The 15,959-nt window shown below is 35.5% G+C and overlaps 1 protein-coding gene across 2 annotated transcripts in view; it reads left to right on the top strand.

Annotated features, from left to right (window-relative positions):
- DOCK11 (dedicator of cytokinesis 11) overlaps window positions 1-15,959 on the top strand; it is a 267,077-nt gene that overhangs the window by 236,580 nt on the left and 14,538 nt on the right. For both annotated transcript variants that reach the window (XM_081043897.1, XM_081043896.1), the window contains 3 exons: window positions 6,846-6,968; window positions 12,372-12,485; window positions 13,006-13,152. In XM_081043897.1, coding sequence (XP_080900023.1) covers window positions 6,846-6,968; window positions 12,372-12,485; window positions 13,006-13,152 — 384 coding nt within the window. The remainder of the gene's footprint in view (window positions 1-6,845; window positions 6,969-12,371; window positions 12,486-13,005; window positions 13,153-15,959) is intronic.

Genomic DNA, 15,959 nt, shown 5'->3' with positions numbered 1-15,959 from the left:
GGCTGCACCAGTCTGCATTCCCATCAACAGTGTATGAGGGTTCCTTTTTCTCCACAGCCTCTCTACACTTGTTACTATTTGTCTTGTTGATGATAGCCATTCTCACTGGGGTCAGGTGATATCTCACTGTGTTTTTTATTTGCATTTCTCTGATTAGTGATCTTGAGCATTTTTTCATATGTCTATTTGCCATTTGTATGTCCTCTTTGGAGAAATATCTCTTCAGATCCTCTGCCCATTTTTCAACTGGGTTGTTTGTTCTTTTGTTGTTGAGTTTCATGAGTTCCTTGTGTATTTTGGATGTTAATCCCTTATTTGAGGCACTGTTTGCAAAAATCTTCTCCCATTCAGTCGGTTGCCTCTTTATTTTGTCGATGGTTTCTTTTGCTGCGCAGAAGGTTTTAAGTTTCGTATAGTCTCATTCATTTATTTTCACTTTTACTTCCCTTGCATTTGGAGTTAAATTCATAAAATGCTCTTTGAATCCAAGGTCCATAAGTTTAGTACCTATGTTTTCTTCTATGTAGTTTATTGTGTCAGGTCTTATGTTTAAGTCTTTGATCCATTTTGAATTAATTTTGGTACATGGTGATAGAAAGCAGTGCTGTTTCATTCTTTTGCACATGGCTATCCAATTCTCCCAGCACCATTTATTGAAGAGGCTGTCTTTCCTCCATTGTATGTTTTTTGGTTCTTTGTCAAAAATTATCTGTCCATATTTATGTGGTTTTATTTCTGGGTTCTCAATTCTATTCCATTGGTCTATGTGTCTGTTTTTCTGCCAATACCATGCTGTTTTGATTATTGTAGCCCTGTAGTACAAGCTAAAGTCAGGCAGTGTGATACCTCCAGCATTGTTCTTTTTTCTTAGGATTGCTTTGGCTATTCGGGGTCTTTTGGGGTTTCAAACAAATCTGATGATTTTTTGTTCTATTTCTTTAAAAAATGTCATTGGGATTTTGATGGGGATTGCGCTAAATCTGTATATTGCTTTAGGTAATACGGCCATTTTAACTATGCAGATTCTTCCAATCCATGAGCACGGAATGTCTTTCCATTTCATTGTGTCTTCCTCAATTTTTTTCAAAAATGTCTTCTAGTTTTCAGCATATAGTTCCTTCACATCCTTGGTTAAGTTTATTCCTAGGTATTTTATTCTTTTTGCTGCAATTGAAAACGGAATTGTTTTGGTATTTCTTTTTCTGAGATTTCACTGTTAGTATATAGGAATGCAATGGACTTTTGTACATTGATTTTGTAGCCAGCAACGTTACTATATTCGTTGATTGTTTCTAATAGCTTTTTGGTGGAGTCTTTAGTGTTGTCTATATATAGCATCATGTCATCTGCAAATGGTGATAATTTAACTTCTTCATTCTCAATTTGGATGCCTTTTATTTCTTTCTCTTGCCTGATGGCTCTGGCAAGGACTTCCATCACTATGTTGAAAAGCAGAGGTGATAGGGGAAGGCCTGTCGTGTTCCTGAATGTAGAGCAAAGAGCTTCAGTTTTTCAACATTAATGACGAGACTAGCTGATGGCTTGTCATATATGGCCTTTATTATGTTAAGGTATTTTCTTCTATACCTATTTTATTAAGTGTTTTAATTATAAATGGATGTTTCATCATGTCAAATGCTTTTTTGCATCAATTGATATAATCATATGATTTTTGTCCTTTATTTTGTTTATGTGATGTATCACATTGATGGATTTGCGGATATTGAACCATCCTTGTGCCCCGGGATGAACCCCACTTGGTCGTGGTGAATAATCTTTTTAATGCATTGTTGTATTCGATTTGATAGAATTTTGGTTTGGATTTTAGCATCTGTATTCATCAGAGATATTGGTCTGTAGTTTTCTTTTTTTGTGTTGTCCTTACCAAGTTTTGGTATCAAGGTAATGTTGGCCTCATAAAATGAGTTGGGGAGTAATGTCTCTTCTTCAATTTTTTGGAAGAGTTTGAGCAGGATTGGTATTAGATCCTCTTTGAAGGTTTGGTAGAATTCGCTAGTGAAGCCATCTGGTCCAGGACTTTTGCTTTGGTAAGGTTTTGGATGACTGATTCAATTTCAACACTGGTGATCGGTCTGTTTAGATTTTCCAGTTCTTCATGGTTCACCCTTGGAAGGCTATGTTTCTCAGAATTTCTCCATTTCTTCTAGGTTATTGAACTTGGTGGCTTATAGTCCTTCATAGTATTCTTGGATGATCCTTGTATTTCTGTGGTGTCCGTGATAACTTCCCCTTTTTCATTTCTGATTTTGTTAATTAGTGTCTACTCTCTTTTTATCTTAGTGAGTCTAGCCAAGGGTTTGTCAATTTTGTTAATCTTTTCAAGGAACCATCTCTTTGTCACATTAATTTTTTCTATTGTCTTTTTGTTCTCTATTTCATTTAGTTCTGCTCTGATTTTTGTTATTTCCTTTCTTCTGCTGACGTTGGGTTTCTTTTGTTCTTCTTTTTCTAGTTCTTAACGTGTAAAATGAGGTTATTTATTTGGGATTTTTCTTTTTTCCTGAGATAGGCCTGTAGTGATATAAATTTCCCTCTTAAAACTGCTTTCACCGCATCCCAAACATTTTGCTAGGATGTATTTTCATTTTCGTTTGTTTCTATGTATCTTTTGATCTCTGCTCTAATTTCTTCTTTGACCCAGTCATTCTTTAAAAGTATGTTGTTTAATCTCCATATGTTTGTGGTTATTCCTGCTTTCTTTTTGCAGTTGATATCCAATTTCAAAGCCTTGTGATCAGAGAATATGCTTGGTATGATTTCAATCTTCTTAAATCTGCTGAGGCAGATTTTGTGTCCCAATATATGGTCTATACTTGAGAATGTTCCATGTACACTCGAAAAGAACGTATAGTCTGATGCTTTGGATGAAGTGCCCTATATATGTCAATTATATCCATTTCATCTAATGTGTCTTTTAGGGTTGCTATTTCGTTACTTCTTTTCTGTTTGGATGATCTATCCATAGCTGTCAATGATGTATTTAAGTCCCCTGGTATAATTGTGTTTTGGTCAATTTCTCCCTTTAGTTCTGTTAGTAGTTGCTTGGTATATTTCAGTGCTCCCTGATTGGGACATAATTATTGATGACTGTGAAATATCCATCTTTGTCTCTTGTTACCTTTTTCACCCTGAAGTGTGTTTCATCTGATAACATTATGGTTACACCTGATTTTCTCTGGGTACCATTTGCTTGGAGTGTCAATTTCCACCCTTTTACTTTGAGTCTATGCTTGTCCTTGTAGCTGAGATGTGTCTCTTGTAGACAGCATATGTTTGGGTTTAGTTTTTTGATCAAATCTCCTACTCTGTGTCTCTTTATTGGTGAGTTCAGTCCATTTACATTTAGGGAGATTGTTGATATGTGAGGATTTCCTGTCATTCTAGCTCTAGTTTTCTGGTAAGGCTGTGTCTCCATTGTTTCTTTGCCTTTTCGTTGTTGTCTTTTATTTGTGTGTGGTGGTATTCTATGATGTTTCCCTCTGTTTATTCTATATTACAGTATATATTTCAGTTCTGGATTTTTTTTGAGTCGTTACCCTTAAGTTTATGTAAAAGAAAGTTTGATATTTAGAGTTTCCCGTTTCTTCAGCACACTTACTTTCTCTATTCCCATATTCCAGTTCAGGCCTTTACTCTCCCCCTTTTTATGTTTTGGTTGCCACAAATTGTCCCTGTTGATGGTGGTTGACTAGCCTGCTTTAGCATTTCTTGTAGTGCAGGTCATGTATTCGAAAATTCCCTCAACTTCTGAATGTCTGGAAAGGTTTTATTCCTCATTCATATCTGAAGGATATCTTTGCTGGATATATTATTCTTGGCTCATAATTTCTCTGTTTCAATAGTTTGAATATTTGGTTCCACTCCTTCCTGGCTTGTAGAATTTCTCCTGAAAAATCTGATGATAATCTAATGGGCTTTCCTTTGTAGGTTAGCGTCTTCTTTTCCCTGGCTGCCTTGAGGATTATTTGTTTGTCCTTTATTTTAGACAGCTTCAATACAATGTGCCGTGGAGAAGTCCTGTTGGGATTGAGGTCGTTAGGTGTTCTATTTGTTTCTTGGATTCGAGGATCCAGTTCTGTCCACTAGTTTGGGAAGTTCTCATCAACAATTTGTTTGAGTATATCCTCTGTTCCCTTCTCTTTTTCTTCTTGTTCTGGTATGCCCATTATACTTATATTGCTCTTTCTGATGGAGTCAGAAAGTTCTTGTAGAGTTCTTTCATTTCTTTTAAGTCTCAAGTCTCTTTCTTCTTCCATCTGTGTAAATTCCAGGTTTCTATCTTTGATTTCACTGATTCTTTCCTCCGTCTAGTCAACTCTACTACCTAAGCTGGATATTTTATTGTTCATTTCTTCTATTAGTTCTTAATCTCCAGAAATTCCATTTGGTTCTTTTTCAAAATTTCAATCTCTTTCGTAAAATGCTCATGGTGTTCTTTGATTGTGTTTCTGAGTTCATTAAACTGCCTTTCTGTGTTTTCTTGCATCTCGTCATTTTTTTCAGAATTGCAATCTTGAATTCTCTGTCATTTAAATCACATATCTCCATATCTCTAAGTTCCTTTTCTGGAGACATGTCACTTGCTTTCTGAGCTGTTTTGTTGCCTTGGTTATTCATGGCAATTATTGTTCCCTACCCTTGAAGTCACAGCTTATTTAGAAAGTCAGATACATAATGGGCAAGTATAGTGATAAACATCCATTCAGTGAATTATCAGAGTAGGAAATAAGGTGTCTAGTATTTTGCTGCTCTGTGCTGATCAGGAGAAGGATCCTGGAAGAAGTGATACGTAAGCTGTTTAAAAGGGGTTAACCAAATGAAAGGGATTAAATGACAAGAGGGTACAGCATGAACAAAGGCACAAGTTAACATCATGGTGCTTCAGGGGAACTATTAAAGCTAGTCGTTCACTGCTATTGGAGCATAAAGTGAAAGACTGGGTGTGATTAGACGGAAGTATTGACCAGATTATTGCAAGCCTCACGTGCCAAATGAAAAGAACCTGTCACTTGTTCTATGAATGATGGGCAGCCATCATGACATTTTAAGAGATGGAGAGGGACATGGTGTGGTTTGCATTTTAATCAGAACTCTTTGGCAGCTTTGTGGAGGATAGATTGGAAAGTGCCAAGGCTAGAGGCACGAGGATCAATTAGAAAAAATAACAAGGTCTTGAACTTTAGCAATGTGAGTAGAGATGGACAGGAAGGGCCAGATTTAAGAAATTTTAAGAAGTAAAACTGGTAGAACTTGGTGATGAACTGATTAAAGGATGAGTAAAGAAAGAGAGTGTATTAGTTTCCTATGGCTGCCATAACAAAGTACAGAAATTGGGTGGCATAAAACAACAGAAATTTATTCTCTCACAGTTTTACAGTCTAGAGGCCTGAAATCAAGGTGTCATCGGGACCATGCTGTCTCTGAGACTCTGGGTGGAATCCTTCCTTGCCTCTTCCTTTCTTCTGATGGTTGTGGCTATTGCTCTTTGGCATTCCTTGGCTTGTAGCTGCATTATTCCAATCTCTGCTTCTGTAGTCACATGGTATTCTCCCTGTATGACTCTGTCTTCTTCTAAGGATACCAGTCTTGGTGGATTAACAGCCCACTGTACTCCAGTATGACTTCACTTTAACTAATTACATCTGCAATGACCCTATTTCCAAATAAGGTCACATTCTGAGGTCCTGGGGGTTAGGACTTCAACTTTTTGAGGGACAGTTCAACCCATAACAGAGTCAAAATTGTTCTTAGTTTTCTAGCTAAGGATTTGTAGGGTATTGCCACTGGCCAGATAGGAAACATAAGAAAGAGCTAGTTTAGAAAGAAGATGAGTTCAAAATTGCCTACAGAACATATAGGAAGAGCCATTTCACAGTCAGTTCTATAGGTCTGAAGTGTTTCTCTTTAAGATAGAAATAAACTCTTAAGACTTACAGAGTGCATTCGTAATTGGCTTCGTCTTTTCATTGTTGAGAATATGAGATGATGGTTCACAACATAGTTTTGTTTTATAGCAGCTATTAATCATTCTGGCAAGGTCAGAGATCTCTATCTTGAGCTATTATCCTATCATTCTCACTAATTTTAGAACCAACAGTCAGGAAGGAAGCATTATTTACCAAAATCACATCAATTTAATAAACACCTAATCACTAATGCAACAGCTTAAAAGTTGTCAAATTTTCTTATGACTCTTATTATGTATATACTATAATTTCATTGTAAAGAAAAAATAATGAGCATTTATGGGCTTAGTAAAATTTACTGGTAGACATTCAAACATTCTCAGTTTGGAACAAACAACTTATTACCTTTTAAAGGTAATCCTCGATATATTACCATTTGTAAGTATAGTTAACATCCTCATTATATGAATAAACAAAATAAATGGATGTCGTTTATTATTGTGAACATTAATTTCATATATATCTTTTAAATTTCTTTGTTGGGGAATATTGGGGAACAGTGTGTTTTTCCAGAACCCATCAGCTCCACGTCAAGTCATTGTTTTCAGTCTAGTTGTGGAGGGCGCAGCTCACTGGGCCCATGTGGGAATCAAACTGGTGACCTTGGTGTTATGAGCACTGTGCTCCAACCATTGAACCAACCGGCTGCCCTAATTTCATATTTTTAAGAATGGTTTCCGTTTCAAATATTTCAAGTATTTGATTTAGAAACTGTAGTTACACAAGAATACTCCTGTGCATTTCTTTACAATTAGTACATTCTGTTTACATTTATTAGCTTGAAAATGGTTCAAAATTTATTTGTCCAGAACTCTAAAATGATTTCTAATTGCTGGTTGCATTTTTCTCTTAATGCAGGAAGTTTTGCTGGAGTTGCTAGAACAATGTGTGGATGGCTTATGGAAAGCAGAACGTTACGAAGTAATTTCTGAGATTTCCAAGTTGATCATTCCAATTTACGAGAAACGTCGTGAGTTTGAGGTAGGTAATTTAAACATTTGTATCATTGCCTATTTGTTGTTGAATTGTGAGAGTTCTTTATATTTTCTGGATACTAAGCCTTTATCAGATCTGTGATTTAATACTTTATTTTTGTCTTAGTAAAAGTAGTAATATGGTTATGTTACTATCACTCTACTGTGTGACCTCTAAAGAATAGATGGTTAATTATATGACATTGGTATTTTATCATATAATATGAATACCTCATGTATCATTGTGACACATTTGTCCAGTTGGAAAGTTGCAATCCTTAAAAATGCTGTTCAATCCTTAGACTCCTACCTTATATTCATATAATTTTTCCAATAGAAATTAAGGGTGAAACATCCAAAATATAAATTGAAATTTAGATCATACCAGTGGTTTTCTCTAGTCTAGTCATGTCTTCAGTTTCCCTCAGGGCACACACAAAAAAATCAATGTTGTCTTCACTAAACCTTCCCTAAAAAATGCTGTTGAATTTCCATGTAGAAGAGGCATAGACTTGATTCTTTTCTTTGCAGTTCGATGTGGGAGACTAAAGGTGCTGGCAATGACAGTGGGGGAAGTAATAAAGCACTAGTAATAGCCATATTATGAGTTTTCCCAGTTTAGTTTGCCAGAGAAAATTGTTGATAAAAGGTAGTTAATAAATAATAATAATAGTATAATGAACAGTTGTTGTCAAAAGCACTGAACAGGAATTTTTTATATTTGAGTCTCTGAGTCCATGTTATAATTTCTACCCCTACTGTACTGGGAAGGGTTAATTTAGGCTTCAAGCCGTTTTTTTAAAAAAGCAAAGCAATTTATACTTAAGTATAGCAGATAGTTAGGAAAACTAAATGGCAGGTAGTCTTTCATTGTTGAAGAGTGAAAACACAGACATTTAAAATCATCTGGATGTATTCTAATCTCTGCTCCAAACTGGCTCAGATCACTCACTTTTGCTTCCTACGTTCTGGGTCTTTCTCTCTTTGCCATACTTTTGGTGTATATAGGGCATGCCTGAAAAATCACAGTGGAGTTCAAGTGATTATATTAATAAGCAAGAGTTAAATACATAACTCTAGGTCATATAGATGGCAAAGAATAACCTGTGAGCCAAGAATGGGCATTACCCCTCCTAGTAAAGCACTATATTCTAAGAACCTTTGTAAAGATTTCAAAATATCCACTTTCTTACTCTTAGGTTACAGATCAAGCTATTAGAAACCCAAGGAGCATTTTTTTTTTAAGTAAAGTTTATTGGGGTGACAATTGTTAGTAAAGTTACATAGATTTTAGGTGTACAATTCTGTATTACATCCTCTATAAATCACATTGTGTGTTCACCACCCAGAGTCAGTTCTCCTTCCATCACCATATATTTGATCCCCTTTACCCTCATCTACCTCCCCCCTCCTCCCTTACCCTCTGATAACCGCTAAACTATTGTCTGTGTCTATGAGTTTTTGTTTCTTATTTGTTTTTCTTGTTCTTCTGTTCTTTTTGGTTCATATACCACATATAGGATAAAGAAGTTGTGGTATATATACACAATGAAATAATATTTGGCGATAAGAAAAGATGAAATAGGACCATTTATGACAACTTAGATGGATCTTGAGATTATAATGCTAAGTGAAATAAGTCAGACTGAAAAAGCAGAGAACCATATGATTTCACTGATAAGTGGTATATAAACCAAAGAGCATTTTGCTACTCAGTCAACTATTAGGGAACAAAGGAAAATATATCTTCCCTACACATTAAAGGAAACAATACTTTCTACAGGGGAATTACTCCTATTTCCTTATAGGGGTGTAGGGTCTGCATAGATCTCCTAGCATTCTGCATGAGATGAAGTAATTGTTTCTAGGATGCTGACGTATAATTTTTCAATGGATCTTTATTGAATGGGCTGAAAAGTGTCAGAGATGGCTGCCATAAAGGTAAGGAAAATTTCCCTCAAATGCAGTTCAACTGCAGGAAATAATACGGAAAGATTTTAGAGAAAGAACTTCCGCTATGCCCCCCTTTTTGAATTGAGGAGAAATTCACATAACATACACTTAACCATTTTAAAATGCACAATTCAGTGGCATTTAGTGCATCCATGATATTGTGCACCCACCTCCTCTCTCTAGTTTCAAAATGTTTTTATCAACTGGTAAAAATACCCCATACCCATTAAGCAATCCCTTTCCACCCTACCCACCATCTCCTGGTAACTACTAATGTGCTTTCTGTCTCTATGGATTTGCCTATTTTAGATATGTCATAAAAAAGGATTAATACAAGGTGTGAACTTTTGTGTCTGTCTTTTTTCAATTATTATAATGTTTACAGGCTCATCTAAGTTGTAGCATGTATCAGTACTTCATTCCTTTTTGTGGCTCAATGATATTCCATTGTGTGGATATGCCACAATTTGTTTATCCATTTATCCAGTGACAGACATTAAGGTTGTTTTCACCTTTTGGCTATTATGAATGGTGCTGTTGTATGCATTTGTGTGTAAGTTTCTGTGTGGACATATGTATTCATTTCTCTTGGAGATATATCTACGAGTGGAATTGCTGGGCCATATGGTAATTCTGTGTTTAACTTTTTGAGTAACCACCAAACTGGTTTTCCTTTTAGCTTCCCGCCAGCAATGTGCACATTCCACATCCTGACTAACACTTGTTTTTGGTTTTATATTGAAGCCATCCTAGTGGATGTGAAGTGGTATCACATTATGGTTTTGACTTGTATTTCCTTAATGACCAATGATTTTGAACATCTTGTCATGTATTAGTTGGCCATTTGTATATTTGCCAATATTTTTTCTGTTAATATATTTTTTTATTTATTGAGGTAAAATCGACATAACATCATGTTAATTTCAGATGTACAACATAATGATTCGCTATTTGTGTTGCAAAATGATCACCATAATAAGTCCAGTTAACATCCATCATCATACATAGTTACAAAATTCTTTTTCTTGTCATAAGAATTTTCAAGATCCACTCTCCTAGCTATTTTCAAATATGCAATACAGTATTAACGATAGTCATCTTGCTGTACATTACATCTCCATGACTTACTCTTGTTATAACTGGAAATTTGTACCTTTTGACCCCCTTCACCCATTTTGCCCACCACCCACCCCCTGCCTCAGGCAACCACCAATCTGGTCTCTATATCCATAAGCTCAGGTTTTTTGTTTTTTAGATTCCACATGTAAGTGAGATCATATGGTATTTATCTTTCTCTTTCTGACTTATTTCACTTAGCATAATGCCTTCAAGATCAATCCATGTTGTTACAAATGGGAAGATTTCATTCTTTTTATGGCTGAATAATATTCCATTGTATATATGTACCTCCTCTTCTTTATCCATCCATCCATCGATGGACATTTAGGTTTCCATGTCTTGGCTATTGTAAATGGTGCTGCAGTGAACATGGGAGTGCATATTACTTTTCAAATTAGTGTTTTTTTGTATTCTTCAGATAAATACCAAGTGGAATTGCTGCATCAGTTGGTAGTTCTACTTTTAATTTTTTGAGGACTCTCTGTACTGTTTTCTATATTGACTGCATCAATTTATAGTTCTGCACAGGAGTTCCCTTTCTTTAAATCCTTGCCAACGGTGTTTTTGTCTTTTTGATAATAGCCATTCTAACAGGTGTGAGGTGATATCTCATTGTGGATTTGATTCCATTTCCTTGATAATTAGTGATGTTGAGCATCTTTTCATGTACCTGTTTATTTGCCCATTTTTAAAATTGGGTTGTTTGAACACCTCTGCTAAGGACTAATTATCCAAAATAAATAAAGAACTCATACAACTCAACAACCACAACAAAAGAAACAATCCAGTTAAAAGATAGGGAGAGGACTTGAACAGACACCTCTCCCAAGAAGACATACTTGTACAAACAGCCAACAGACACAGGAAAAGATACTCAATTTCACTAGCTATTAGGGAAATGCTAACCCAAGCCACAATAAGCTATTACCTCACACCTGTCAGAATGGCTATCATCAACAGGATAGATAATAACAAGTGTGGGAGAGGCTGTGGAGGACAAGAAACCTTCATACAATGTTGGTGGGCATGTAAATTGGTACACCCACTATGGAAAACATTATGGAGGTTCCTCGAAACATTAAGAATAGGATTGCTCCGTAACCTGGCAATCTCTCTCCTGGGTATCTACCCAAAAAATCTTAAAACATTTACCTGTAAAGATACATGTACCCCTATGTTCACTGCATCATTATTCACAGTGGCCAAGACATGGACACAACCAAAGTCACCTTTGATAGATGATTAGATAAAAAAGATGTGGTATATATACACAATGGAATACTACTCTACCATAAGAAAAGATGAAATACTGCCATTTGCGACAACATGGATGGATCTTGAGATTGTTATGCTAAGTGAAATAAGTCAGACAGAAAAAGTCAAGAACCACATGACCTCACTTACATGTGGGATATAAAACTGAAAGCAACAAAGGAACAAGACAAACAAAAACTCATAGACATAGGCAATAGTTTAGTGGTTACCAGAGGGTAAGGAGGTAGAGGGAATGGTAGAAGAGGGTAAAAGTGGTCAAGTATATGGTGATGGAAGGAGAACTGACTCTGGGTGGTGAACACACAATGTGATATATAGATGATGTATTACAGAATTGTACACCTGAAACCTATGTAACTTTACGAACATTTGTTACCCCAATAAACTTTAATAAATTTTTTTTAAATAATAAAATTGGATGTTTGTATTTTTGTTGAATTGTGAAAGTTCTGAATATTTTCTGTATACGAAACCTTTATCAGATCTGTGATTTGCAATTATTTTTCTCCCATTCTTTATGTTGCCATTTCACATTCTTAATAATGTTATTTGCATAATGTGCCTCCCCTTTTCTGGGTGAGCAGAAGAATATATTCTTTGAACACGTGTGTGAACTTGTATAAAAGCAGTCCTCACTGAGGCTCATACTATTACTTACTTATGTATCTGCATTTTATTTTCATCTCCAAAAGTTTTTGCATGAATTGTTTATTCTCATCTCCACCTAAGAGCTCAAGCAAAGCATTTTGTTTCTGTTCAGTTAAAGTAATTCAGGCATATCGAAAATAGCAGTCAATAATATGGTATTTTTAAAATCTATATTACCATTTTGATATTAATGAAATAAAGCGTGATACTTAGAAATACAGCATTATTTAACAATTTCAACTCTATACTTAGACCTAAAGTTGTTGAGGACTTTTCGGGAGGGGAGTGTGAATGACCCCCACCAAAATCATTATGAAAAGGAAATATTGTTGCGTTTTTCCTCTGTGCTTTTACCTTAAAGACATTTAATAATGAGCTAATGGACAAAGCTGATTTGTATATTCTCATTTTTCAGAAACTTACTCAAGTTTATAGAACTCTTCATGGAGCTTACACAAAAATTCTGGAGGTTATGCACACAAAAAAAAGACTTTTAGGCACTTTCTTCAGAGTTGCTTTTTATGGCCAAGTAAGTATACTTTAGTTCATAAAGTTATTTTCCTTTTTAAGCATTCACCTCTGAATTATTAGATTACTATAGCAGCAGTTACTGGTTCTAAGATTCTGTCTGGAGTGCCTATCACAACAGCAGGAGGCCTCTTTTGTAAGTGTAAAGTTCACTGATTCTCATATCTAAATCTATTAGGTCAGAGTACAATATAGAAGATTTGAAATTTTCCCTCACTTTCACTTTCTGTTAAACTTCTAAAGGTATATATTTAATATCTAGTAGTCCAAGCTTTCAAATAAAAAAAAAAAACAGGTAAGTGTGCAGGGAATGAGAAAAATCTAGTGTGGAAATCTTCAGGCCAATAATATGTTCATATGACTGAATTTGAAAATTCTCATTTATCTGAAGTTAAAATGTGGCTCTTAGTACTATTATTTAAAATGTATTTCAAATGCATTATTACTAGCTATTGAGATTTTCTTTAAATGCTGCTTGCTCATACTATTTATAAATTATTGTACGTTTAATTTTGCAATAGTCTTTTTTTGAAGAAGAGGATGGAAAGGAGTACATCTACAAAGAGCCAAAGCTCACCGGCCTCTCAGAGATTTCCCTGAGACTTGTTAAACTTTATGGTGAAAAATTTGGTACAGAGAACGTCAAAATAATTCAGGATTCAGACAAGGTAACTATAGCCTTCATTGTGAAATCATTACTTTTAGTTCCAAGCATGGTACATTGTTCCTGAATGTTTTCCTTTTATTAGCTGATGGAGGAGAAGCATGGAAATAGAGCTTTTCCAGATATTCAGAGAAAGAACAAGGGCTTTGGAGTCAGAGAGAGTAGGATTCGCATCTCCATTCTCTGTCACTTGCTAGCTTTGTGATCATGGGGGAAGTTACTGAACCTCTCTCTGCCTCCTTTTTTCTCATTAGTTAAATGGAGATAATAATAGTGCCTTCCTCATGGAGTTATATGGATTAGATGAGTTAGTATATGGAAAGTGATAGGATTCCTGGTACGTAAAAAACATTAATAATAATAGAAGCCATCATGCTTAATAAAGGTTAGCTGCTATTGTGAATGCTGTTGTTCATCATGATTCTCAGTTTTATACTTTATGATTAAAATCACCTTGGGACACACATTTTATTCTGAGATATTCTTAGTTCAGTATTTACATTTGCAATGAAGTGGGTGTAGGAGAGATGCCTTGGGCCTTACTCTAAAAGTAATCCATCCCACCAGGCCCTGCCAAGGCAGGATAAAAAAGTTTCCAGTAAGAGAGGCCCTTTGCTAGGAAATAATTACCTACAGGCAGAATTTGGGGAAAGCACAGTAGGAATGCCTGACCATCCTTAGTTGCCATGGAAGCACCCAGGATGAGAACTGATTTTTAAGGTCGAAAGGACCTATAAACTTATGATCTGTAGGCCACAGCAGTATTTCCTGAGCGACTATGATATGCATGGTGCTGTGCAAAGCACTGAACAGCTTTGCCCGAGGGAAAGCCTCCTGGCAATGGTGAAGACTCTGTTGTTTACTGTGAAAATGATCTCTTCACTGTAGACTGACATACGTCTCTTAGAGATAGTTTTATCTTGAACGTATGTACACCTTAGACATTTAAAAATAGATTTGCTGATCGGTCCAAAATTTATTAATTTTTGATACAACCTCCCCAACTTCTGTCTTTACCAGTTTTACTAGTTTGTGTTGTTTTATTGAATCAAGACCACGGAAGATTTTATCTCCTTGTACCCAGGTAGTCTTAGGCTTGCTGCCACACTACTGATACTATAAATGGAAACTTAATGGAAAGCCAGGCTTGCTGAACAACATACAGTTTTCTTCTTGATTCTATCTCTGAAAACTTGGCCAACGTGTACTAGTGACAAACCCCCACTAGGCAGCTAGACTCCTGACATTATTTGTGGGCACAATATTTTAGTCTTTCCCCAGGGGCAACAGACTTAATAAGCAGTTGCTACTTTTCACATCCTTATTTCTTTCTTAATGCGTGAAAGTAAAAATTAAAAACAGTCTTTTACCTTGCCAAAGAACAAAATCTGATTAAGGGCACAGACAATGTAAAAAGCATTTCGATAATATATTCCAATATTTTAAACAGTGTGTGTCCTTGGACATAACAGTTTCAGATTTAAGATTTTATCTTGTAGATGTACACACATAGAGATGTATGTTTAAAGGTGTTTATTGTTGCAAAGTTTATATAGCAAAAACCTGAAAGCAGTCTAAATTTCCATATGACTAAAGAAATGGTGATGTTACCCATACTCATATTATAATGGATATAGTAACCTAGGTGTTAAAAAATTGAGATAGGTTCATATCGACACAAATCTAACAAGATATAGTATTGAGAGAAAAAGAGTAGGTGTGGGACAGTATGCCTGGATGATCACATTTGTATTAAAACTGATATTCACATATCCTCACTTGTACATGTGTAGGAAATTCCTGGAATGATACATACAAAATTATTATCCATGCTTACCCTTGAGGAGAGGGACTTACACGGGAAAAAAGAAACTTTTTACTCTTCATAAATACCCTTGTCTACTGTTTGAATGATTTACCAGATACGTATTTTACGTTTATAAAGCTAAAATCAGGCTTGACTTTTATTTTTCTCTCATATGTTTTGTTTTAGCCAGATAATTACCTCCTATTTCCTGAGTGATCTCTGGAGAAATCTAGCTTTTCTGATGGGAGAGAAAAGAAGGTTGAGGTTTCTAGAGATAGGGTTGTAGGTTTTTATATAAGAACAAGTAGGATGGATTTGGAGAAATTAAAAGATTCTAAGAAACTATCTCTGTCTTCCTGTACACATGGAGAAACATAAAGAATACAGGGGCTGTTTCTTGAGAAGTTTTTGTTTTGTTTTGTTTTTTCTTTTTTTTTTGTTTCCTACACTAAACACAAAAGGGTTTGACTATCATAAGTTGCAAAGATACTGACAAAGTCACTAACATCCAAGGTACAACTTTAGTTGACTTAAACAATGAAAGAGAGTCCTGGGCATTATCTGGAGTTAATGGACAGATTGCTGGAGAGGAATGTGTTAGAGCCCACAAACTGAAACTCTAATAAGGACAATTCTGTGATTTCCCTCCAGCAGCATAGCTTCTTAATACGGAATTTAGGCTCTAAATGTAATAAGGTCCCCTTCCTCCATAATGCAGTCAAGAGTACCCACTCTTACAGTGTCAAACACTGCTTGTGAATATACAAATTGGTTAGCTTTTCTGTACGGTAATTGGATAATATATATCAAAATGCTTAAGACCATGTACATATCTTAACTAAGAAACTTCTAAGAATTTATCCTAAGAAATAAATCGGGGAAAAAAATCGCACAGTTTTAAATGCAAGGATGTTCATCGCAGCATTATTTGCAAGAGCAAAAAGTTAGAAAATTTTTCGAGGCACCTCCACACTGCCTTCCATAGCGGCTGCACCAATCTGCAT

This window comes from Rhinolophus hipposideros (genome assembly GCF_964194185.1).
Source record: "Rhinolophus hipposideros genome assembly, chromosome: X".
Lineage (NCBI taxonomy): Eukaryota > Metazoa > Chordata > Mammalia > Chiroptera > Rhinolophidae > Rhinolophus > Rhinolophus hipposideros.
Note: the sequence above shows the minus strand (reverse complement) of the source record. Positions and strands in the feature narration are given on the sequence as shown.